At 37.7% G+C, this 24,341-nt stretch overlaps 1 protein-coding gene across 2 annotated transcripts in view; it reads left to right on the forward strand.

The window, feature by feature from the left end:
- BZW2 (basic leucine zipper and W2 domains 2) overlaps window positions 1-11,960 on the forward strand; it is a 60,453-nt gene extending 48,493 nt beyond the window's left edge. For both annotated transcript variants that reach the window (XM_003825015.5, XM_003825016.5), the window contains exons 8-12: window positions 256-426; window positions 2,333-2,479; window positions 3,495-3,633; window positions 9,991-10,113; window positions 11,502-11,960. In XM_003825015.5, the coding sequence (XP_003825063.2) occupies window positions 256-426; window positions 2,333-2,479; window positions 3,495-3,633; window positions 9,991-10,113; window positions 11,502-11,530 (609 nt within the window). In that variant the 3' untranslated portion in view covers window positions 11,531-11,960. The remainder of the gene's footprint in view (window positions 1-255; window positions 427-2,332; window positions 2,480-3,494; window positions 3,634-9,990; window positions 10,114-11,501) is intronic.
- Window positions 11,961-24,341: the final 12,381 nt, after the last annotated feature.

Consider the following 24,341-nt stretch of genomic DNA (forward strand, 5'->3'; position numbering starts at 1 on the left):
ATCTCTCAGTATTGCCACAGTAGGGTCCAAGTTTATCTCAATTGCTTACCCTTTTTTTCTTTTTCTTTGTGAAACTGCCTGATTTCAGAAGATGTTTAGCTCAATAAATATACCAGCGATTTGTTGTTTTGTAAAACAGTCTTTATTCTTGTCTTCCAAATGTGAGATATTCTAAGTGAAATGAAGATTTTTGTCCTTTATGCTTGCTGAAATTTGAATGGCTTGTTGTATAGCAGTCTTTTTTCCCTTTTTCAGGAACTCTTTCCAGTTAACAGACAGAGTGTGGATCATTTTGCTAAATACTTCACTGACGCAGGTCTTAAGGAGCTTTCCGACTTCCTCCGAGTCCAGCAGTCCCTGGGCACCAGGAAGGAACTGCAGAAGGAGCTCCAGGAGCGTCTTTCTCAGGAATGCCCGATCAAGGAGGTGGGAGACCACGGGCAGACATCACCTCAATACACATGAATGAGAGGAATTACATGGGCTGTGTAGCAAAGGCTTTCCTTAACAAGTCTGTCCTATGCTTATTGCTGTAAACTTTATCCACTTATTCCTACCATTTAAATTAACTCAGCTTCAAAGTATTGATTTAGAATCCTCCATTTTTGTTAACACTCTAAGATGGTCCAGAAATTAATAGTGATTTCCACACAACTGACTTATTTTACCAGGCTGCTATGATTTTCAAAATATTTCATCTGTCAAAGAGATTTGACCATCCACTATCAGTATAGCCCATTATATGGTAGTTTTAAAATTTTGTTGCAGGTTATCTAACCTGATTAAGCATTTGTCTAGTGTTTGGAATTAACACTGGATTTTTTGTTCATCACTCTGTATGAATATGTAACAGGCTTTTTATTTGAAAAAAGTTTGAATTCCTGTCATGGGAAAAGACTAGTTGGATCAGTGACTTGTTTAATCCCACTCACACTTGGAAGAGCTGTGTTTCCCTATAATGTAAAAGCTATATTTTTTGTAATATGCATATACATAGTTTATATATACATGCTATAGTTCACAAAGCTATGACTATATATTTTTTTATTTTTAGTGTATCTGGAGAAAGTTTCTATTTGAAGTTTTAAAATCTTTCATGCAACAATTTAAAAATTAATATAAAGAGTCCTTTCTTTTTTTCCACGTGCTCTAAAATGCCTGACCCGCACCTCCTTCCATGCTCCAAGCCCTGCATGGCAGCTCACATGGTTGAAGCCTGGAGAATGTAGGACTGATACTCTCCAGCAGGTGGAGGTGTTGGAATGACAAATATTCTTAAGTCTCATGGTATTAAGGATAGCAGTATATTCAATCATATTTCTCCAAGCAAGAATTTGTACATGATTTTCCATGGGGAAAAGAAGCAAACATAAAAAGCCTTGTGATGCTTGTAGATGCCAGGATGTCACACTTTTATGTGGCTTCCTCCAGCCAGCACAGGGACTGGGACTGCCCAGCTCCTTCTGCTTTTGAAGGCTGCTCAAGTCACTGCTGGCATTTCTACACTCCAGGCCAGAAGTCAAGAAAGCAATGTGTTTCCAGCAAAAAAGAAAAGGGAGGAAAAAAAGGTGTTACTACTACTCACAAAGTAGTATGCTGGAGATAGACGATGACTTTCAATCACTTCTGAGGCCCAGACCTCTATTTATTATTTTATTTTAAAAGGAAAAAGCCTTTCAAATAAATTTTAGGTGAGCCTATATTCCATACTCTCAGGGTTGAGTATAAATTTGCATATTTATACATAATTCAAAGGAGAAAATAAGTTGCTGAATACTGCTGAATTGATGTATATGAAATTTAAAAATTGCCTTTGCACTTAGAATTTATTTACAAATTAACTTTTCACTGAGATGGGGCATAAGGATCATCAAAAGTAATCATTGAAGAATAAATTGTGGAGAATGGACCTGTACAAACCCAAGATGGTATCCATCAAGAGGTTTTAAAGTTTAGGGATGGAGATAAAAGTTCACAACTCTGTTGCCTTCTTTAAATCTCCAAAAAGTCATACTGGCTCAAAATCCCTACTCTACTAGACTCAAAGGGGTTTCTCTATGAGGAAACAAAAGTCCTCTCTTACTCCACATTATCCAGCAGCTCCTGGCCAGAGCTAAGCCTATTAATTTTGGGACTAAAAATAAATTTGCTTTGAGAACAAATCATTATAGTTTTTCTCCCTCTTCCAGTCTGAGAATGCAGACAAGGAAAGGAGAAGCTAAGCAGATTGTTTCTTAGCTGCCCCAAAACCTTGATTGACTGGGCAGCTAGGGGGGAGATGGGAGCCCTCCATCTGCCTGTTACTTTCTGACCCCATTTCCATGAAATGTAGGTGGTGCTTTATGTCAAAGAAGAAATGAAGAGGAATGATCTTCCAGAAACAGCAGTGATTGGTCTTCTGTGGACATGTATAATGAACGCTGTTGAGTGGAACAAGAAGGAAGAACTTGTTGCAGAGCAGGCTCTGAAGCACCTGAAGGTAACAGCCCTTAGCAAGGAACTGACCCAGCCAAGGGCAAACTGCAGCTTTTTTTGTTTGTTTGTTTGTTTTTTTGAGACAGAGTCTCACTCTTTTGCCTCAGCTAGAGTGCAGTGGCACGATCTGCGCTCACTGCAACTTTGAACTCCTGGGCTCAAGCCACCCTCCCTCCTCAGCCTCCCAGGTAGCTAGGACTACAGGCACGTGCCACCACGTCTGCCTAATTTCTTCATTTTTTGGTAGAGATGTAGTCTCGCTGTGTTGCCCAGGCTGGTCTTGAACTCCTGCATTCAAGCTATCCTCCTGCCTTGGCCTCCCAAAGTGTTGGATTGCAGGCGTGAGCCACCACACCGGGCCCAAATTTGTCTTAATTGAGAGTATGACAAATGGGTTCCAACTACAATTACCCTAGACTCAGACTAAACATATACTTCCTAATTTTTTTCCAAGTTTGCACCCAGCGTTCATGAGAACATAGCAGTGAGTAAACTGTCCATGTTACGTTGATCAGGGAAGGCCCCTTGGAAGAGATAAGTATTGAATTGAGTAAGTCTCAGAAAAACAATGGCTATGCATCAGTGTCAGAAAGTCAAGGATATTTCTAAATGAATGCTTTTTATCCCAGCAGCTCATCAAGATTCCTTCCCTGTACCCACTAAGAGACCAAATATGAGAATCTGCCTATATTAAAGATAATTGCTGGCCTGCTATGTCTAAGGGATATTTCGAAAATGAGGTCATATCCTCATAGAATATCCATTGTATTATTGGACTGTGGCTCTGCCATTGAAAAAGTGTGAATCTTCTTCCCAGTTCCCTCACAGGTCGACTATACTGCTTTGTTCCTACTGTTCTGTTCCCCTCACCCCATTGGGCACAATATGATGATAAAAGGTGTCAATCCTGAAAGTCAGTCTTTTCTAAGCAACCCTCCAGGTTACTGTTATGGTTCCAGCAGTGTTGGCTCTGTACCTCCCACGCAAGTAACGGCTTTTACTCTCCACTTCTGTTCTAGCAATATGCTCCCCTGCTGGCCGTGTTCAGCTCCCAAGGCCAGTCAGAGCTGATCCTCCTCCAGAAGGTTCAGGAATACTGCTACGACAACATCCATTTCATGAAAGCCTTTCAGAAGATTGTGGTTCTCTTTTATAAAGGTATCCATCCACGTGCCACTGCTGTGCTTCTGTGTTTTGCTGAAGCTCTTTGAGAGGCAGAGCAGGCAATGAGGCAGAGGAGGTCATGGGGCTCTGTTTAGAGAGGGACAGCAAGATGCTAATTTGTGAAAGTTTTATTGAGGCAACCATACCATGTAGAGAGAGGAGGCATACACGCCGTATATGCGTTGCCTTGGAAACCCTGCTTAGGCCCCTGGGCACTTCTCATTGGCAGATGAACTGGTAATTGTTTCTTGGGGTTGGTGGAAAAAAAAATGTAATTATATAAAATTGAGCCTGTTTTTGAATTGTAAGGATTAGCTCTAATAACAATGATTATCAAAATACTATATATATATTATGTTCAGACCCTTTTAGGTACCATAAATCTGACTTTAAAATTACTGAAGTAATTAGCCTTTTTACTTTGTATTTTAGTTACTTGGCCCAGCCATTCTCCTGTTTTCCAAGGGAATGGCTATTTTTAGGTTTTCACATTTACTGTCTTTTCATTGTATTTATAAGGATTAGGTTGCCATGACAACTGGCACTAAAATATGAATGCTAAAGGTTTTAACCGATCCCAATCTGTATACCTACAGCATACAGAAATGTCCTAGGCTATTTTTTGGGCCTACATTTATGTAGTTTTGTGAGGGAGAAAAAGGAACATTTAAGAAGTGATACATTTTGAACATTATAACATGTTTATTTTATGTTATTATGTTCATAAATATCATATCAGAAAAGTTAAAATAATACCAGCCAAATGTTTATTTTCCCTTTCATGTGTTCCTAAATTTGTCTATTTTGAATTATATCTTGGGAATTTGGAAAATAAAGGTTTTAGATAAATAATAGCTCTTTTAAAAATGCTTAATAGCATTTCACAATGAATTTTTATTGGCCACGTAGATTCCTCAAATGAATGAATCTTGTCCACAAGTGTTTGGGTGATATTTTACTTTGTCAGGGCACAAAGGTATTCAGCAACAATTATAATAGTCAGGAGGAAAATATGATGGCCACCCATTGCCACTTGAAGTTCAGTAATTGGTATTTTCTCCAACCAGATCTGAGTTGGGTCTTCTTGGATTTAGTCATAAGATAGCAGTGTCCTAAAACTAGGCCCCACCCAATGATACCCAAAGTGATCCACCCATCAGAACCAAACCTGCAAGCCATGTTACCAATTCATAGATGGTACCCAGCAGCCAAGAAGGAGAAGTGGGGCCCAACCTTCTGTGGCCACAGCTGGCTCCATTTGTAAAACTGGCAGAGAGACCTATGGGACAGGTTTCACATTTGTTTTGAGGGTGGTAAATTTTTTCCACTACAGAAAACCAAACTGTTCGTAAACTAGTTAGTTACCTGAACATAGTTTGCTTTCTTGTCATATAAAAGATAACCCAACCAGTGTTTCTCACCAATTTTTTTTTTTAACTGAGACATCGTTGTCGGAGTCTCATCTTCAGGAGCACCCTATCGTATTATTGTAATGAAATCACAAAGAATCAGCAAACCCATTGTTACGGGAAATGGCATCTGGGTGGCACATGAACTATTAAAATCCTTCAGATTTCTCATTTTAACCACTAATGCCAACCTCCTTTTCCTTTAGACTTCTTATAACAACTACTGACAGGTAGTAAAACTGGCTACTTTGAGTTTTTTCTTCTTCATCAGCCCCAGATGCTAAGGGTCAGTATGACCTGAAATTATAAAATAACTCAAGAAGTAAGCACTAGGAAGTAAAAAGAAGAGGCATGAGCTCTTAGGCTCATTGATTAACTAGGTAATCAGCGTTTAAATAACCTAAAGTTAGTGAGGTCTGTGGCAAGTATGACCTGGCCCCAGGGAACACAGGAAGGGTGAGTGTCAACATCAATTTTATTTCTGCCTTAGTTATTTTTGGAAATGAAATTGGGAAACTTTTTTTAAAATGTAAACCTAAAACACATCACTGAACTAACATTTTCAATACCATTTTCTAGGTAATTTTGTAATTTTCCACAGAATGATATATATAGTCTGTTTTCTTAAGGGAAATGATTCCATGTTTTCTCTGGAGAACATGCAATCCCTGAGGAATGATTGTTCCATACCACCGTTAAGAGCATTACTGTGTTAACTATGTTTACCGTCTTGTCTCTTTTTTGCCAGATTTTTACTTTCACCTTATTTTGTCCACCAAACACTTGTGCACCAGGAGACATGTATTTGATTTGTTTCTGTAAAGATTTGGATGCTCTCATTCCGTGTTTTATATGCCTAGAGAGAGACTTAATAAACAGTGAGTGTTAAAGCACTCCTTTCCTAATATGCCTAAGAATTACCCAGAGAGCTTGTTATAAAACACAGCTCCCCCAGAGATTCTGATTCAGTAGGGCCAGGGTTGGGCCTGAGAATTTTCATTTTAACAAGTTTCCAAGGTGATGCTCTGACTGTTGTACCAGGATCACTGGTGTAAAGTGTATAGCATTCAAGAAGCAACAGATGCTATGAACTCCAGTGACATGTTGAAGATTATACTTACCTTTGATTTCATGTACATATCCACATTTTACACATAGGGAATAGTGTCTTCTCTGCTTCTTTTACCAAGTTTCTGTGGATTCCTTTTGTTTGTCATAAGGAACGTAGTGCTCTAAAACAAGTTTTTAAAATGTAATGGAAACCGTTGCTTCATTTTAATTTTCATTTTTATCTCTCTCTTACACACACAGCACACACAAACATATACATGGACACACACACACCTCCCCTTTCCCAACATGTCCAGAACTTGATGATAGCAGAAACTTGGGCATATGATTAGCCTTGTCCCCCTTGGCAAATCTAATTACTTAATAGAATATCATTATTGAAAGATTTATAAATCTTTTACATAAATAACAGTGGAATAAAACCAAATAAACTAAATAATGCTAGTCAGCAAAGAAAAAAGTGGTGATGGGTCATTTTGCAAAGACTCTCTGTATTAAAATCTAGATTTGCATATTTTTAAGGTAGTAAGAAACAGTAAATCCATTGCTAACTTTCAAGCATCACATTATTGACTTTTAAAAATAATTTTCTCTTCTTTTTTCCCTGAAGATAAGTCCCATAGACTCAGCATCGTCTAAAATGTGTAAAACTACCTTGTCAAATACTGTTATTATCTCTATCATGGGTTTTCTTGTTTGCAGAAATTTTTTAGGTTAAATTCTATCCTGCATGCAAATTTTTCTAAAAGAAGTTTTTTATTCTAGTTCTAAAAAAGGGTGAGTGCCCTTCTCAGCATATATTCCCAGCATTCTTAGGGTAAATTATTTTTGACTTGTGTCCCTATGTGACATTCCTAATAAAAAAATTTCTGAATTTCAAGAGTTTCAAGTGACATAGTTTCAGACTAAGTTTCTAAATAACTAACGTGATCTAAAATTTAGCAGTTCTCAAGCCACTTTTACAGTATTGTCTCTTCGATCCTCATGAATACATTAGAACTCTACAAATTGAGAAATATTTATTTTTTCTCATCAAGTTAACAAATTTATTCCTTAAACGTTTGTTGAATCGATACTATAGGGCAGGTCTTTCATTAAATGCTGGAAATGAGATGAACAAAATATAGTCCCTGACTTCCTGAATTTCAGGATGTAGAAGAAAACAAAGAATTACACTCACCATGTCAATTGCTGAAATAAGCCTCACACAGAGGGTGTCAGAAGGGATAGGACCACAGAGGGAGGGCACCTAACTTGTTAAAGGTAATTTGGAGGGGGAGAAGTGAAGGCTCTCAAGGTACATGTATCTCACCAGACATTATGAAGAAGTTGGCCAGATAGAAGGGGAAAACATATATTCCAGTCTCTATGTGCCATCATACAATGTCTTCCTTTCTTACTGTCTTTTACTGTTATTCTATATTCCTAATAGGCATTTATGGAATATCCCACCAAAAATGGTTTCTCAGTTTTAATTAACTCTTTTCCCTACTTTATCCTTAGTGAGGGAAAAAATTGTCTGAATTCTTTGTCCCTCAAGGAGTTCCTTCCTTTTCAGACCTTTCTTTTCACTAAATAGAAGTTTAATTTCTTCTTAAACTCTTCGATGTTCATGCTTTGCCTCATATGGTGCTCTGTGTAGATATTTCAGTAGCTTTTAATTAATAATTCTCTGGTACTAGAAGTTTGATCTTTCAGCAAGTAGTTGTTACTACACTGGGTTCTTCTAAGAACTCCACATTGCCCCGTTAATATGTAGACTTATTTTAAATTCTCCTTCCTATTCTTAACATTAAATATTCTCAATTAATGGTAACTTAAGAATATCAAGGCACAAGATTTGCAATAAACAAGGCATTTGATAGGTCTTACCTATCATTTAGTGTGCTTTTCACAAGCACTGACATTGACAAGCATTTTAGTAGTTGCATGGTCTCTTTCAGCCTCTGTGGGGCAATAAAACACAGGAATGAGCTCTCAACCTTCAAAAGGAAAGCTCAGACAAATAGTATCACTAAACTGCAGTCTACATCAGCTTTCCAACCTGTACTTTGTATCATCCTCAATTCATTAAGGTGTGGAGAAAAAAAACAATTCTCCTTTCCATGTTTGTCACAGTTTAAAATTATATTGTTTGTGTAGAACATTAATAATGGTAGTTTAATAGTGCATGAATATAATTTATAAACTCCAAAATATACTTATGTTGGGTGTATATGCTCAAAATTATCCTACAGGCAGGAAGACATGATCCAAACAGTTTGATAATTACTGATCTAATATAAGCATCTTAAAGATAATTTACAAGTTATATAAAAGGGTCTTTTAAAATCCCTGTTAATGTTCTTTAAAAGTCTCTGCAAGGCAGTCTTACACAATAACAGGTCACTTCCTCGGGACACAGCTGCCTGCTCCTCAGCTCTATGACAATTAGGCTCTGAAGGCTAGTAGAAATTTCTTTTATCTCAGTGGAGAGCTGGAAACAAAGAGCTAAAATAACTAGAAGCTAAGAATAAGTCTACAGGACCCCTGATTGTAGCTCTTACATCCAGGCTCTATAAGTAAATCCAGACTTCTTGCTTCCTTTGCAAAATGTAATGTTTTTAGTGATGATAATAAACATGTTTTTTAAAAAAACCTTTTATTTTCATAAACAAATCATGTTCATTTTAGTCAGCTCAGCCTCTTCAATTTAATTCAAGAACATTTTCCCAGAGCCAATAATTCTTTAAAAATAAAAAAAGCCAATGTTTTTGTTATGAAAATATCAGCGATGTTTTAAATGAAAAGAATATTAAATTGTTTCTGTCATTTTCATAAGTTGAAATTATATTTTAACTGAAAAGATATCATTAAAGTAATTTATTAACATTATATGGCTTTATCAGTATTTGTAATGAATTGAGCACATCTCGGGGACAATAATAAATGCTTTGTACCTGTTTTCTGTCTCGTTTCCCACTACAGATTCCCAAACAACAACCCATTAGAACATTGGAACATTAGAAGAATGTTAGAACAACCCATTAGAACATTGGGAGAATATGTACACTTATTTTTATATTCTCCTTCCTATTCTTAACATTAAATACTCTCAATTAATGTCATGTTGAGAATATCAAGGCACATTTGTGGAATTTAGAGTTTTAGACAAAAGATAGTTAACTTTTTTTTGTTGTTTTTAGAAACCTGTAGGAAATTAGCTAATATGTCTATTTTGTCTTAATGTAGTAGAGGAAAAATATTACTCTTGTAATTTGGGATGTACTGTGGGAAAATAAGTCGTAATTTAGTGATGGAGAAAGTGTAGAACTTCAGTTTAGGTGTGTATTACTCCCACAACATACCCCAGAAGTTCCTCTTTATATCTAATTGCTAACATCATTATTGCGCACTATCTACATTTTTTTCCTTTGTCATTTTTCTCCTAAAAAAAGAAAATCCCAATCCCCTTAAAAGACACTGGTCATTTGAGGTTGCTCTTTAATCAAGATATGGTTGAACTTGGCAGGACACAAAATGTTCTAAAATGCTGGAATTGCTGATTCATTTGCAAAATTACAAAACAATTCTATTTCCTACCAGCAAATTAGCACTGTGAGAGATTTCCAAGTCCTAGTAGTGAGCTATAGGCTTGCATTATATCATGCCTAAGAAGATGTATATCATCATCATCACTACTTAAGCCTTTAGTAAGCTATCAAAATATGGCACTATGCTACATGAAAATCAACTTGGTTCCTCTCTTCTGATAAGTAACAGAATGCTTTATATTTAAAATGATTGCTTTCTATTAAACTGTAATACATGAAGTTGTTTTGAAACATGACATTTGTATAGTAACTTTGAAATCTTTGATTTAAAATTGCAGCTGATGTTCTGAGCGAAGAAGCAATACTGAAATGGTATAAGGAAGCACATGTTGCTAAAGGCAAAAGTGTTTTTCTTGACCAGATGAAGAAATTTGTTGAGTGGTTACAAAATGCAGAAGAAGGTATGATTCTGTTTACAAACATTGATGACCTTTAAACACTGTCTCATTATATGTCAAAATATTTACCTCTTCCACAGATTTTACTTGATTTTCTAAAACTAAAATTCTAGAGTTATCTTTCGTATCAAACATTTTGCCAACATCTTAGCTTTCCTTTCTGAAATCACGGCAATAAAAATCTCTACATGTAAAAACAAAGAAAGAAATGAAATGCTTAAATTATCCACTCTGATGGAGGACAATAAGGAAGAAATGATCAGTAGATGTGAAAGGAGAAAAATACATTTAGCTTAATCACGCATTATGGAATTCTATAGATTTTTATGACACCTTTACCAATTAACTGGCAATTTTAAATAATGGAAATATAAAGTGGAAGGATAATAATGAGTAAGAGTGAATTCAGGCCAGGTGTGGTGGCTCACACCTGTAATCCCAGCACTTTGGGAAGCAGAGGTGGGTGGATCACCTGAGGTCAGGAGTTTGAGAGCAGGCTGGCCAACATAGTGAAACCCTGTCTCTATTAAAAACACAAAAAAATTAGCCAGGTATGGTGGCTCACGCCTGTAGTCCCAGGTACTCGGGAGGCTGAGGCAGGAGAACCACTTGAACCAGGAGGCAGAGGTTGCAGTGAGCCAAGATTGCGCCACTGCACGCCAGCCTGGATGACAGAGCAAGACTCCATCTCAATAAATAAATAAATAAAGTGAATTCAATTAAGAATAAAAAGTTCAGGCCAGGCACGGTGGCTCACGCCTGTAATCCCAGCACTTTGGGAGGCCAAGGCGAGCAGATCATGAGGTCAGGAGATCGAGACCATCTTGCCTAACACAGTGAAACCGTGTCTCTACTAAAAATATAAAAAATTAGCCGGGCATGGTGGTGGGCACCTGTAGTCCCAGCTACTCAGGAGGCTGAGGCAGGAGAATGGCATGAACATGGGAGGCGGAGGTTGCAGTGAGCCAAGATCACAGCACTGCACTCCAGGCTGGGCAACAGAGTGAGACTCCATCTCAAAAAAAAAAAAAAAAGAATAAAAAGTTTATCTTAGGTGATCCAAAGAAGAAAAGTTATATTATTTAATTTTATATATATTCAAATTTTTATATAATTTATATGTATAAATTTAATATATATAAAATGTATTCATGTATACGTATTTGTATATGTATGCATGTTGCATTTTTAGACAGGCAAAATTTACGTGAAAGCAGAAAAGAGCAAGAGTTTGCTATCTGCCCTCATGTGACTATTTTACCTTATAATGGGTGCCTAGGGTAAAAGTATGCTGGCGCAATGGCAGGGTTCTGGGTTGGTGACTGTAGTAACTTTTGACCTTAATTAGAGGAATCTGGGAGGAAATATCTCACTTCTTTCTTCTCTCCTAGAATCCGAATCGGAAGGTGAGGAAAATTAAATGGCTCAACAAGCACAATACCTAGGTTACCACACACCACTTTTTGATTGGGAATGCTGAACCATTTGAGAAGAGAAACTTGGCTTCTGTTTTCGCAAAGGAAAAAAAAAATAGGATAGGCTTCCCTTGTGCAGAGGGAGAAATGGTTTTGTTTTTGTTTTGTTTTTAAATGGAGCCCTGAGGCATCAGCTATTATACTTGGGACTCTACCTCTCACTCACTATATGCTAACTTAAAGCCATTCAACAAGGAGTCAAGTAGGATCTGAAATTAAATACTCAACAGACTCCTCCTTTTTTAGCTGTATTTTTCAGGTACTGTGTGGTGACCGCCCCACTGGTGTCTATTACAGGCCACTTTGGTAGTTGTGTATCTGCTCATGTATGTGATTTGACAAACGAGTTTTTTAAAATAAATGGCTTTTTAAAAATCTGGGCTTATATTGTCAGAGCTTTTATTTCTTTCCTGTACATGACTTCTTACACAGATAGTATTTTGGTGTTTTTTCTCCTTCCATCCACAATATTGAATGGTTATATTTCTTGTCATCTATTAAAAACTATTCTGCTCACACCTGTAATCCCAGCACTTTGGGAGGCCAACGCGGGCAGATCATGAGGCCAGGAGATCGAGACCATCCTGGCTAACACAGTGAAACCCCATCTCTACTAAAAATACAAAAAATTAGCCAGGTGTGGTGGTGGGCACCTGTAGTCTCAGCTACTCGGGAGGCTGAGGCAGGAGAATGGCATGAACCTGGAAGGCAGAGCTTGCAGTGAGCCAAGATTGTGCTACTGCACCCCAGCCTGGGCTACAGAGCGAGACTCCGTCTCAAATAAAAAAAACAAAAAACTGTTCTGTTTCTCTCATCTCATGAGTAATACATTTCAGTTATCCTCATGGCAAAGGAGAAATTAACCCCCAAATACATGCACATTGGTCTTATTAATAATACCATGGTTATATTATTAATAATTAAGCATATAAATATATGATTCACATTGCTCGTTTTCCTCAGCACTATTTTCTCCCTAGTTAGAGGAGAGCTAAAGATTTATGTATATAGGTTTAGGTCTTTGTTTATATTTATTTATGGCTAAGTTATTTTATCCTTTAAGTTATTCTTCTCTCAATAGTATTCATAACAGTACAAAACATCTGAACATTTAGGAAAACTTTATACAGAAGTCTTTTTTTTTTTTTTTTAAACTTTTGGAAAGCTTAAGGTACTGCCCTGGTGCTAGGGTGATGGTAATCTCTAAGAAGGAAACATTTTATCTAAGACTTGAAACAAAAGGATGATACATTAGTAACCCATGTACTCATTAAGATAAGCAAAAGGAAAATTGTCATTGTTGTATCATCATCATCCTGTATCTAAAGAGGGTTTTCTGATTTCCTGTTTGTCTTCAGAAAAGAAAAAATATTTTCCATATGACTCGACCACTACTTATATTCATAAAATGATAGATCATTTTCTCTTTTTCTGAGAGGGGCTCGCGCCCTCTGTGGTCCAGGCTGAAGTGCAGTGGCACGATCACAGCTCATGGCAGCCTCAACCTCCCAGCCAGGCTCAAGCAATCCTTCTACTTCAGCCTGCCTAGTAGCTGGGACTACAGGCACATGCCACCACAGCCAGCTAATTTTTAAATTTTTTGTAGTAATGGGGTTTTACCATGTTGCCCAGGCTGGTCTTGAACTCCTGAGCTCAAGCAACGTGCCCACCTCAGCCTCCCAAAGTGCTAGGATTACAGGTGTGAGCCACTGTACTGGACCAGTCTTCCCATCTTTTAAATATTTGATAAATGTCTTTCTTTCTGCCTAGTTAGAGCACTGTCAAGTTCTCTGCCCCAGCTATGGACAGAGTAATATCTGTTTAAATAGATCTTTTTTTGTTGTTTTTTTGAGACGGAGTCTCGCTCTGTTGCCCAGGCTGAAGTGCAGTGGCATGATACTGGCTCACTGCAACCTCCGCCTCCCGGGTTCAAGCGATTCTCCTGCCTCAGCCTCCGTTTGAAAAATCACCTATATGTGAGAATGCTATTTTCATTGCACAAGAAATAATGACAGGACAACTCTGGCCAAGAAGAAAGTCATAGAATAAAGAGCTTATGTCACCTTGAAGTGCTTAGCATAGTCCTGGAGGTAACATATATATTCTGTCCTAAAATTGACCTACTGGATGATGTCCCTCTTTCATATGCTGATTTTCCTTCCCGGACTTCCCCTTCATGGTTGGCTTCCTCCTATTTTATAAAAGAAAGTACTAATGCATCCATTCCAATATGGTACACTGCCCCAAGGATGACAAGCACATGGCATTAAACAAAGGGACAGTTCTAGAATGTGTGGCTCTTTTAGGCTAGTCCCTTGAGAGAAAAGCTGGAAACTGATGGGAGAGGTGGCTGATTTCTAACAGGCCGTCAATTCGTGGCAAGTCTCCATTATCTATCTACTCTTCCATCTATTTTTTTTTTTAGAGACAGAGTCTTGCTCTGCCACCCAGGCTGTAGTGCAGTGGCACTATCTTGACTCACTGCAACCTCTGCCTGGGTTCAAGCGATTTTCCTGCCTCAGCCTCCGGAGTAGCTGGGATACAGGCATGAGCCACTACACCCAGCTAATTTTTGTGTTTTTAGTAGAGACGGAGGTTTCACCATGTTGGCCAGGCTGGTCTCGAACTCCTGACCTCAGGTGATCCACCCACCTCAGCCTCCCAAAGTGCTGAGATTACAGACGCAAGTCACTGCTCCTGCCCCCTTCCATGTATCTAAAAATTGTAATTTTGAAGATAAATAATAATTATGAGTGTCTATTAATGTGTTTATTTGAATTGAAAAAATGCAAAATTTTAACTGAAAAATAAACTTGGCCAACTAAGTTGACACATCCTGACTGCCAGTTAGGATACATGGCCAGCATATTCTATAAACTGAATAAGTTAAATATGCATCTCTAATATATTGACAAAATTTAAAGATAAAATATTGAAAACATGCTACAAATGTTATGTCAACTTTTATGTGTTTTTATATGTCAATGTGTAAGAGAGTTATTGCTCCACTTTAGCAGAATATGAGTAAAAAACGTGAGCCAACAACTTTGTTGGCTCCAGCATTTCCAAGGTAACCAAAAAGCACAGTTATCCAAGGGCTTAGAATGGAACCAACATGGAACTAGAAGTCTATGGAATACTACTAAACATTTTCCAGCGCAGAGTATTTTTCCCAAACAAAACTTGAAGTAGTGATTGTAAGGTCAGCATGCATGGGGAGGGGAGAGGAATGCTCAAACAGCAGGGACTGAGTAATGAATCCTCAAACCAAAAGCCCTGTCTTTCTCTGAAAGACAATTTCCTGTTTTTTGTTTGTTTGTTTGTTTGTTTTTAAATAAAACCAGTTTCTATTTTAAAAGTAGTTAAATTAGTTATCCATTGCCATGGAACAAATTACCCTAACATTTGGCCATTTGGCAGCTTTAAACAATAAACATATGTGATGCCACAGCTTCTGTGGGTCTGGAATCTGGAATCTGGGACTGGCTTGGCTGGGTGGCTTCAGCTCAGCCTCATGAGGTTGCCGTCAGGCCATGGGCTGGAGTCGCTGTCTTCCCAGGGCTGTAGAATCTGCTTTCAGGGTGACTCACAAGGTTGTTGGTGGACCTCAGTTCTTGCTGACTTTTAGCCAGAACCTCAACTCAACTGCCTGAGTGACCTCATGACATAATAGCTGGCTTCCTCCAGATTGAGTACTCTGAGAGACAAGGAGCCCAAGAAGGAAGTCACCTTTAATAACCTAATATGGGAAGTGACATAACATCACTTCTGCTTTCACGTAGACCAGCCCTGTATAATGTATACGAGAACTGAGTGAGAGTGTGAATACCAGTACATCAGGATAATTTCGGGCCAACTTGGAGACTGGCTACCACAGTAGTACATATACAAAAATAATATCTGATAAATTAAAAATGTTCACCTTGCCAGGCATGGTGGCTCACACCTGTAATCCCAACACTTTGGGTGGCCAAGGAGGCTGGAGGAGCCCTTGATCCCTTGAGCCCAACACCAGCCTGGGCAACATAATGAGACCCCATATCTACAAAAGTTAAACAAACAAACTGGGCATGGTGGCAGCACCTGTGGTTCCAGCTACTCTCGAGCCTGGGGCAGGAGGATTTGCTTGAGACCTGGAGGTTGAGGCTGCAATAAGGTGTGATCATGCTATGCACTCCAGCCTGGGTGACAGAGTGAGACCCTGTCTTAAAAAAAAAAAATTAAAAATTAAAATTTTCACCTAATGGTAAAACAATGAAAGCACTAAAAAAACAGAGAAATGTCTTTATAGCCTTCACATAGAGAAAACAAGACACAAAAGCAAAAAAAAAAAAAGCTCTGAATATAGAAAGTTTAAAATGTGTCTATACTGAAAGGCATATGAATGAGAAACACCAAATGCATACGGGATCAGTAGAGCTTCAACAGATGGATAAAAATAACAAAAGAGTTAATAAAATATAAACAGCTTCTAAAATTAATAAGAAAAAATAAAGAATTTAACTGAAAATATACAGAGTATGATGCGTCAATTCAAATGGATAATTAAAATGAAAAGATGCTCGACCTCACTGTTAATTGGAGATGTACAACTTAAAATAATAAAGTCAGAAAAAATTACTAAAATCAATAATGTTGGTTGTATGAAAAGTGAGTTATTTTCACATACGGCCTTTACAGTTACAATCTGGCAATAGATATCAAGATTTTAAAAATGCATGTCCATTGATCCAGCACTCCATTTCTAGAAATCATTTGACAGTTGTACCCAAAGACCTATGTGCACTGATCACTGTATTAGTGACAGGCTGGTAGATGTAAAATGTGTATAAGAAAAAAGCCACTTGGCCGGGCACGGTGGCTCACACCTGTGATCCCAGCACTTTGGGAGGCCAAGGCAGGTCGATCACCTGAGGTCAGGAGTTTGAGACCAGCCTGACGAGCCAAGATTGTGCCATTGCACTCCAGCCTGGGCAACAAGAGAGAAACTGCCTCAAGAAAGAACTGAAGGAAGGAAGGAAGGAAGGAGAGGGAGGGAGGGAGGGAGGGAGGGAAGAAGAGAAGAAGGAAGGAGGGCAGAAGGAAGGAAGGAAGGAGGGAAGGAAGGAAGGAAGGAAGGAAGGAAGGAAATGACTACCTTAAAAATTATCATAAATCTATATCATGAAACAAATTTTTTTCTTTTCTTTTTTTTCTTTTTGCTGTGAAACAAATTGCCCTAACATTTAGCAGCTTTAAACAATAAACATTTTTTAAACATTTTTTCTGCCTTAGTTTCTGTAGGTCAGGAATCTGGAAGCAGCTAAGCAGGATGGTCCCATGATATGCATTTCTAATCTGTGACTCAAACAGTTTTAGAATACTACTTGAGATTTTCTAGCACGAAGTGTTTTTCCCAAACAAAACTTGAGATAGTGATTTTAAGTTAAGGTAAACTAAAAAAGATGTTAATAATATATTATTCAAGGAAAAATGCAAGTTTTAAAGAATGTTTTTTCATCAAAAAAGTTATGTGTATGTATACCTTACCTTTATAAATACATAAAAGAGAAAATATTATCTAATAATTGTTACAAATGTTATTTCTGCATGTATCTTGGACAGTGATGGGATGAAGAAAGGGAAATAATAATTTTTCTTTTTATTCTTTATACCTATTTAGATTTCCTTAGAGTATCTGATACATTCATAATTTTAAAATTAATGTGCTTATTCTATATTATTTTTATATCCTGCTCCTTAATCATACTCTGTATTTTTACAATATCAATAACTATTCTTCAAAAACATGATTTTTAAACATGTCATTGTTCTTGGTCCAGAAGGGTCACAATTTATTTAATTATTCCAGAATTCTGTATAAGGTATCTTTAACTTTTTGCTTTTAAAAATTAGCATTTAAAATATGCCTTTATATAAATTTTTCTTCATCTATGGTTATTTAGAAAAAACATGGAATTTGGCTTAAAGGGTTTGAACATTTTAACACAATGTGATGTCGCTTTCTGGATTTGCATTTATACTTTTAAATACATTTTACTCCCATTTTGGGCATAGTTCAAGGCAGTATCATTTCAGTAAGAAATTTAAAATTATGTTAGTGTCTAAAAATAGAATGCTACACTTTGAAACTTCTGGAATTCAGCAGTTTCCAATTTGCAAAATTTTGTTGGGGTAGAGGGAAATAAAAATCTTTCATTTGCAAACCAAGAAACCAACAATCATGAAACATATCATGTCTTGCATAGTCATAGAATTGTTTGGCTTGAGACAATGTGCGTCCCATTACTAATTTCTAAAACACCTCCCAGCTCATGCTGATTCAGTGTTTCTGACCTCATCTTCTCTGAACTAATGGTAATTATTTCCTTTCTGCTCTGTACTTTTGAGAAATGATAGACTTCAAAGTCCCTCCTGGTATACCCTACACCTGGTATATACCTTGGTACACCTTTTCTTGTGGAATAAATGGGTGTAAAATGTTTCTTCCACATAAAACACCTTTTTAGAACTAATCTTTGCATGATTGAAACCTTTACATCTTGGTTTTATGTGCGTTTTAACTATTTTATTGACATACAACATACAGAAAAGTGCATCTAAGTCTTTGGCTTAAATGGAAATAGCACACCTGGGTAATCAGCAATCCAGTGAAGAAATTGAACATTAGCCTCCTCCTGCCTCTCCCAACCCCAGCCTCCACCCAAGAAATCATGATCCTGGATTATTTTTGCCTGTGTTTGAAATGGATGCATTTAATATTATTTTGTTAATGTCTTCTTTTACTCAACCTTGTTTTACCTTTTTTGTTGTTCTTTGTGTTTAGTTGTTTTCTGGTGTGTGATTAAGTAGCCACAGTTGACCTAGCAACAATAATGCCCAGCTCCTTCAGCAGGAACATGTGAAATGAGAACATTATTTTTTAATGAGCCTGAATGTTGCACTATGTTCTTGGCAGAGAATAATTTCTAGGTACATACCTGTTTTTCAGCGATAATCTTTGGAGCACATGGTTTTCCTCATCATAAAAAAAAAAATCATCCGTGTCTTCTCTGGAAAAGTAGTCACATCTTTATGGGCAAGATAGATTTTTTTTAATGAAATCATAAACGACTGTGGCTTCAGTCCTTTGGACTTCTTCCCACATTTGACTTTTGCTGCTGTGTAAGTGAAGGGGTAGAGATAGGAACTTGGAATTGATTGGCTTGAGTGCGAAGACACCATTCTGCCATTTAATTTGCTGTTAAACTAATTAGCTAGTCACTTAACTCTTGGTATTTACTTTGCTTAATTGTAAAAATAAGAGCTTGGACAGGATTCAGCCTTGAACCAATAGTGTGAGCCACCCAAAGTAATCTGCAAAACTCTGTTTTCATCAGATAGTCAGTGGTCTGTGACCTAAGGAAAGTAAAATATGACTGGGCTACCTTGCTGATCCTCAAACTTCAGCATGCATCAGGATCACCCAAGGGTTTGTTACAGTTGATTGCACCCCTGCCAGCCTGTGTCTGACTCAGTAGGGCTGGGGTCTAAGGATTTGCATTTCTAACAAGTTCCCAGATGACACTATTCTGTGTCAGAATCACACTTGGAGAACTGCAGGGCCGAATGGTTACTAAGCTCCATTTCTGTGCTGACTTTCTGAAGTCCATTATGTCTTCAGTTAAGGAGACAGATTGTATTTTGTTCAACTCTGTATCTTCAATTGCCATATAGCGTAGCACATAGCTTGGCAGGAAGTTGGTGTCCCGTAAAGTTCGAATGTCTAAGTGAGTGAATGTGTGTTAAGAAGAATTCCTTTTTAGGCCGAAGGTGGTGGCTCACGCCTGTAATCCCAGCACTTTGGGAGGCTGAGGCGGGCGGATCACAAGGTCAGGATATCGAGACCAGCCTGGCTAACATGATGAAACTCTGTCTCTCTTAAAAATACAAAAAATTAGCCGGGTGTGGTGGCGGTCGCCCATGGTCCCAGCTACTCGACAGGCTGAGGCAGGAGAATAGTGTGAACCTGGGAGGCAGAGCTTGCAGTGAGCCAAGATTGCGCCACTGCACTCCAGCCTGGGGGACAGAGTAAGACTCCGCCTCAAAAAAAAAAAAAAAAAGAAAGAAAGAAAGAAATCCTTTTTAAAGAGTTGATCAAAAAATCATCCTAAATTTTTCCTATACCTTCTTTAACAAGTTCAGCATTGGAGCCACAGCCTGACTGCTACTTCATGAGAATTTGGATTAATGCACTAAACAACGACACATCATTATTGATTGTGTCATTCCCTGGAACAGAGCCAATACACTGTGGGCCCATAATTTATTTATAAAATACTCCTGACACTTTCTCTTATTATTTGTTTTCAAAGGAAGCAAAAAGAACTTTACTGTGAGGATTGTCTAACCAGGCTCTGTAACAATGCCAATTATTCTTTTTTAAAAGTTGTTACAAATTTTTATATGTTTAGGGAGTACAAGTGCAGATTTCTTAGGTGCATAGATTGTACAGTGGTGAAGTCTGGCCTTTTAGTGTACTCACTACCCAAATAGCGTACATTGTACCCGACAGGCAATTTCTCACCCCTCAGTCCCACCCCTGCCTTTCGTAGTCTCCAGTGTCTATTCTTCTACTCTATGTCCATGTGTGCCCATTGTTTAGCTCTCACTTGTGAAAGTGAAAACATGTGATATTTGACTTTCTGCTTCTGAGGGTTTTTTTCCATAAAATCCTAAAGTTTTTTTTACTTTTTAAGTATTTTCAAGTATTTTTATTTTGTATTTTTAAAAATACTTTTCGGCTGGGCACAGTGGCTCACGCCTATAATCCCAGCACTTTGGGAAGCCGAGGTGGGTGGATCCCCTGAGATCAGGAGTTTGAGACCAGCCTGGCCAACATGGTGAAACCCCGTCTCTACTAAAAATACAAAAATTAGCCAGTGTGGTGGCTCACACCTGTGGTCCCAGCTACTTGGGAGGCTGAGGCAGGAGAACAGCCTGAACCCGGAAGGCAGAAGTTGCAGTGAGCCAAGATAGAGCCATTGTACTCCACTCTGGGTGATAGAGCCAGACTCTGTCTCAAAATAAAAAAATAAAATGAAATAAAATAAAACACTTTTAAAGTATTTTGAGAGGCACAGGAGAGTGGGAAATGTCTCAATTCAAATAGTCTTGATTTTTTAATTATTATTATTTTTTAGTCCCCAGGGAAGACGCAGTCCTTGATGTTTTACAACCAACTAAATCCTTTGAGGAATCTTAGACCTTTTCGTAGCATTATCTTTTCTTTTTAGCAGGAAATCCTCATGGTTTTCTGAGTGTAGTCTCCAGACTGGCAGCATTGATATTCCCTGGGGGCTAGCTGGACATGAAGACTGTCAGGATCCCCCCAAGACATGCAAAATCAGAAACTCTGGGGGTGGACTGAGCAATCTATTTTGACAAGCCCTCCTGGTGATTTGGATGCAAGCTTGGGCTTAAGAACACTGACCTAACCCAAACTTCAGGTGTCAAAACATCTTGGAACACATTCCCAAGGAGACATAAGGGCAAGCAGACAAGAACTGAGGCAGGACCAGGCTTTGGCACAGGATAAGGGATTAGTGAGATGGTAGATTTCATTTTTCCTGAAAGCTGATTAAAAACTGGCAAATATCTCTGGAGAAAGATGTCCTGGCATCCTTCAGTGGGTTTTACCTGATGTAAGAGGATAGAAGATGTTAGTGCCCTATAGCCATATGACAGCTAATCTGAACTCATTCCCAAGTGTGTGGGAACACAGTGAAAAGTAATAGTCCTAAAACTGGTCTTTCTTGATTTTTTTATCTTAGTGAGCAATAAAGTGAAAATGTATTTGTTTTTTTTTTCTTTTTTCCAGTGTGCTCACCAACAATTACAACCAAACAACAATTTTTGTTGTAGTACCAAAAAACAACTTTTCTAAATACAAGGAAATCTAAGAGATGACTATTTACAACATATCTAAAACTTTCAGAGAATAGAGAGTAACACAGGTGCTACAGAGTAGGGAAAGATGAATTTTCTGTGTATATGCTTCTAGCAGTCTAGATTGGAGGGTACCAGGCTAACTAGCTTGCAACAAAGGATTTTAAAATTCTGATGCTGAGGATAAAATAACAGATGAAATATTTGATCATGTATCTTGCTTTGGACCAACCTTAAAGTTTTTTCATGGATTTTAGAAAAACTGTTCACTTTGGCCTCTAGTGTTTTGTTCAAATCACAACCTGTTTCACGTCATAACTTGTACCTGCTAAATGGCTTTGAAATATTTTGAGCAATGACAATGGCCAATGAATCATTTACAAGTGCATTGTATAATTTGCATATATTTGAGTTTTAAAATATATGGTTGTAATTACTTTCTAGTTTAATTTCATTGTGGTAAGAGAACATAAATGGTAAGTTTCCAAAGCTTTTAAATTTACTGAGACTTGTTTTATAGCCCAGCATATGGTCTATCTTGGTGAATATGCCATTTGCACTTGAAAACAATGTGTATTCTACAGTTGTTGGGTGGAGTGTTCTACAAATATGGATGGGGTCTTGGTGGTTGATAGTGTTGTTCAGAAGTTCTGCATCTTTAATGTTTTTGTTTTGTTTTTGTTTGCCTGGTAATTGTATCAGTTACTGAGAAAGGGGTATTAAAATCTCAGATTATGACTGTAAACTGCACATTTCTCTGTTTAATTTGGCCAATTTTGCTTTATACATCTGGAAGCTCTGTTAGATGCATACAGATTTATGATTGTTATGTCTTTCTCATGAGTTGGCCAATGAAATGTCCCGCTTTACCTGGTAATAATCTTTGTCTTGTCTACTTTTTAATCCACAGATATCTGATTTTTATAAACAACTTTAACAGTCTTCAGTTTAACTTTCTTTTTTTTTTTTTTGAAATGGAGTCTGGCTCTGTCGCCCAGGCTGGAGTGCAGTGACACAAACTCGGCTCACTGCAACCTCTGCTTCCCAGGTTCAAGCAATTCTCCTGCCTCAGCCTCCTGAGTAGCTAGGATTACAGGTGTGCACCACCACGCCAGGCTAATTTCCTATTTTTAGTAGAGAAGGGGTTTTGCCATGTTGGTCAGGCTGGTCTCGAACTCCTGACCTCAGGTGATCCTCCCACGCTGTCCTCCCAAAGTGCTGGGATTACAGGCGTGAGCCACCGTGCCTGGCCTCTTGTCTACTTTATCTGACATTAGGATGGCCACTCCACCCTTTTAGGCATATTGTTTGCATGACATATCTTTTTCATCCATTTCCATTCAACCTATCTGGGTCATTACATTTAAAGTATGACTCTTCTGCACAGAGCACATTACTAAGTCTTGCATTCTTTTTTTTTTTTTTTGAGGCAGAGTCTCACTCTGTTGCCCACGCTGGAGTGCAGTGATGTGATCATGACTAGCTATAGCCTGGACCTTCTGGGCTTAAGTGATCCTTCCACCTCAGTCCTCCAAGTAGCTGGGACTACAGGCGCATCTCACCATGCCTGGCTAATTTGTATATTTTTTGTAGAGACAGGGTCTCCCTAGTTACCCAGGTTGGTCTCAAACTCCTGGGCTCAAGCAATCCTGCCTTAGCTTCCCAACGTGCTGAGATGACAGGCGTGATCCACTGCACTGGGCCAAGTCTTGCTTTAAAAAAAAATTATTATGATAATTTCAGCCTTCTAAATGGTATGTTTGGCTCATTATTAATATGGTTGCTTTAAGTCTATAATTTTAGTTTTCTCCTGCTTGTTCCTTCTGGTTGTACTCCTCTGTTCCTCTTTCCCTGCCTTCTTTTTGGATTAATTGAATATTTTTTAGAATTCCATTTTAATTTATCTATTGCCTTTTAGCTACACCTCTTTATGTTATCTTTGTAGTGGTTGCCCTAGGGATTTCACTGTACAATCTTCAATTTTCAGTCTAGTGAGAGTTACTATTGTAACCTGTTGCATAAAATATACCTTGTAATTGTACAGGTCTATTTACCCTCTCCTCAATCATTTATATAATAGTTGTCATATATATTACATCTGTAAACATTATGGACTCCAAAATACAATGTTATAAATTTTTGTTTTAAACAGTTCTATTCATTTTTAATTAAGAAAAATGTGTTTTTCACTGGGGCTTGTTGGGGTGTGGGGAGGGATTGGATCAGGAAAAATAGCTAATAAATGCTGGGCTTAATACCTAGGTGATGGGTTGATCTGTGCAGCAAACCACCATGGCACACACGTTTACCTATGTTAGAACCTGCACATCCTGCAATGGACCCTGAAACTTAGAAAAACTAAAAATAAATTTAAAAACAAAATAGAAAAAGAAAAATATGTTTTATATTTATCCATTTATTTACTGTATCTAGTGTTCCTCTTTCTAAAGATCTGAGTTTCCATCTGGTATCATTTCTTTTTTTACATATACATATAATGATTGTACAAATTAATTATAAAACAAAAACAAAACCCTACTTTTAGAATTTCTAGTAGTGTAAATCTGCTGGAAAATGATCTTGTTTACTTTTATATGAAAATATCTTTATTTTGCTTTAATTTTTAAAGAATATTTTTATTGGATACAGTGTTCTTCTGGGTTTGCAGTTTTTATCTTTCAGCACTTTAAAGATCTTGTTCCACTGTCTTATGGCTCCATTTTTTCCTGATGAGAAGTCAAGCAGCTTTCAAATCATTGTTCTAGAACTACCCCCAGGCTAAAAGCTATCTCTCTATACTATGTATGTATGTACGTATGTATGTATGTA

The sequence above is a fragment of the Pan paniscus genome, chromosome 6 (genome assembly GCF_029289425.2).
Source record: "Pan paniscus chromosome 6, NHGRI_mPanPan1-v2.0_pri, whole genome shotgun sequence".
In the NCBI taxonomy this organism is placed as follows: Eukaryota; Metazoa; Chordata; class Mammalia; order Primates; family Hominidae; genus Pan; species Pan paniscus.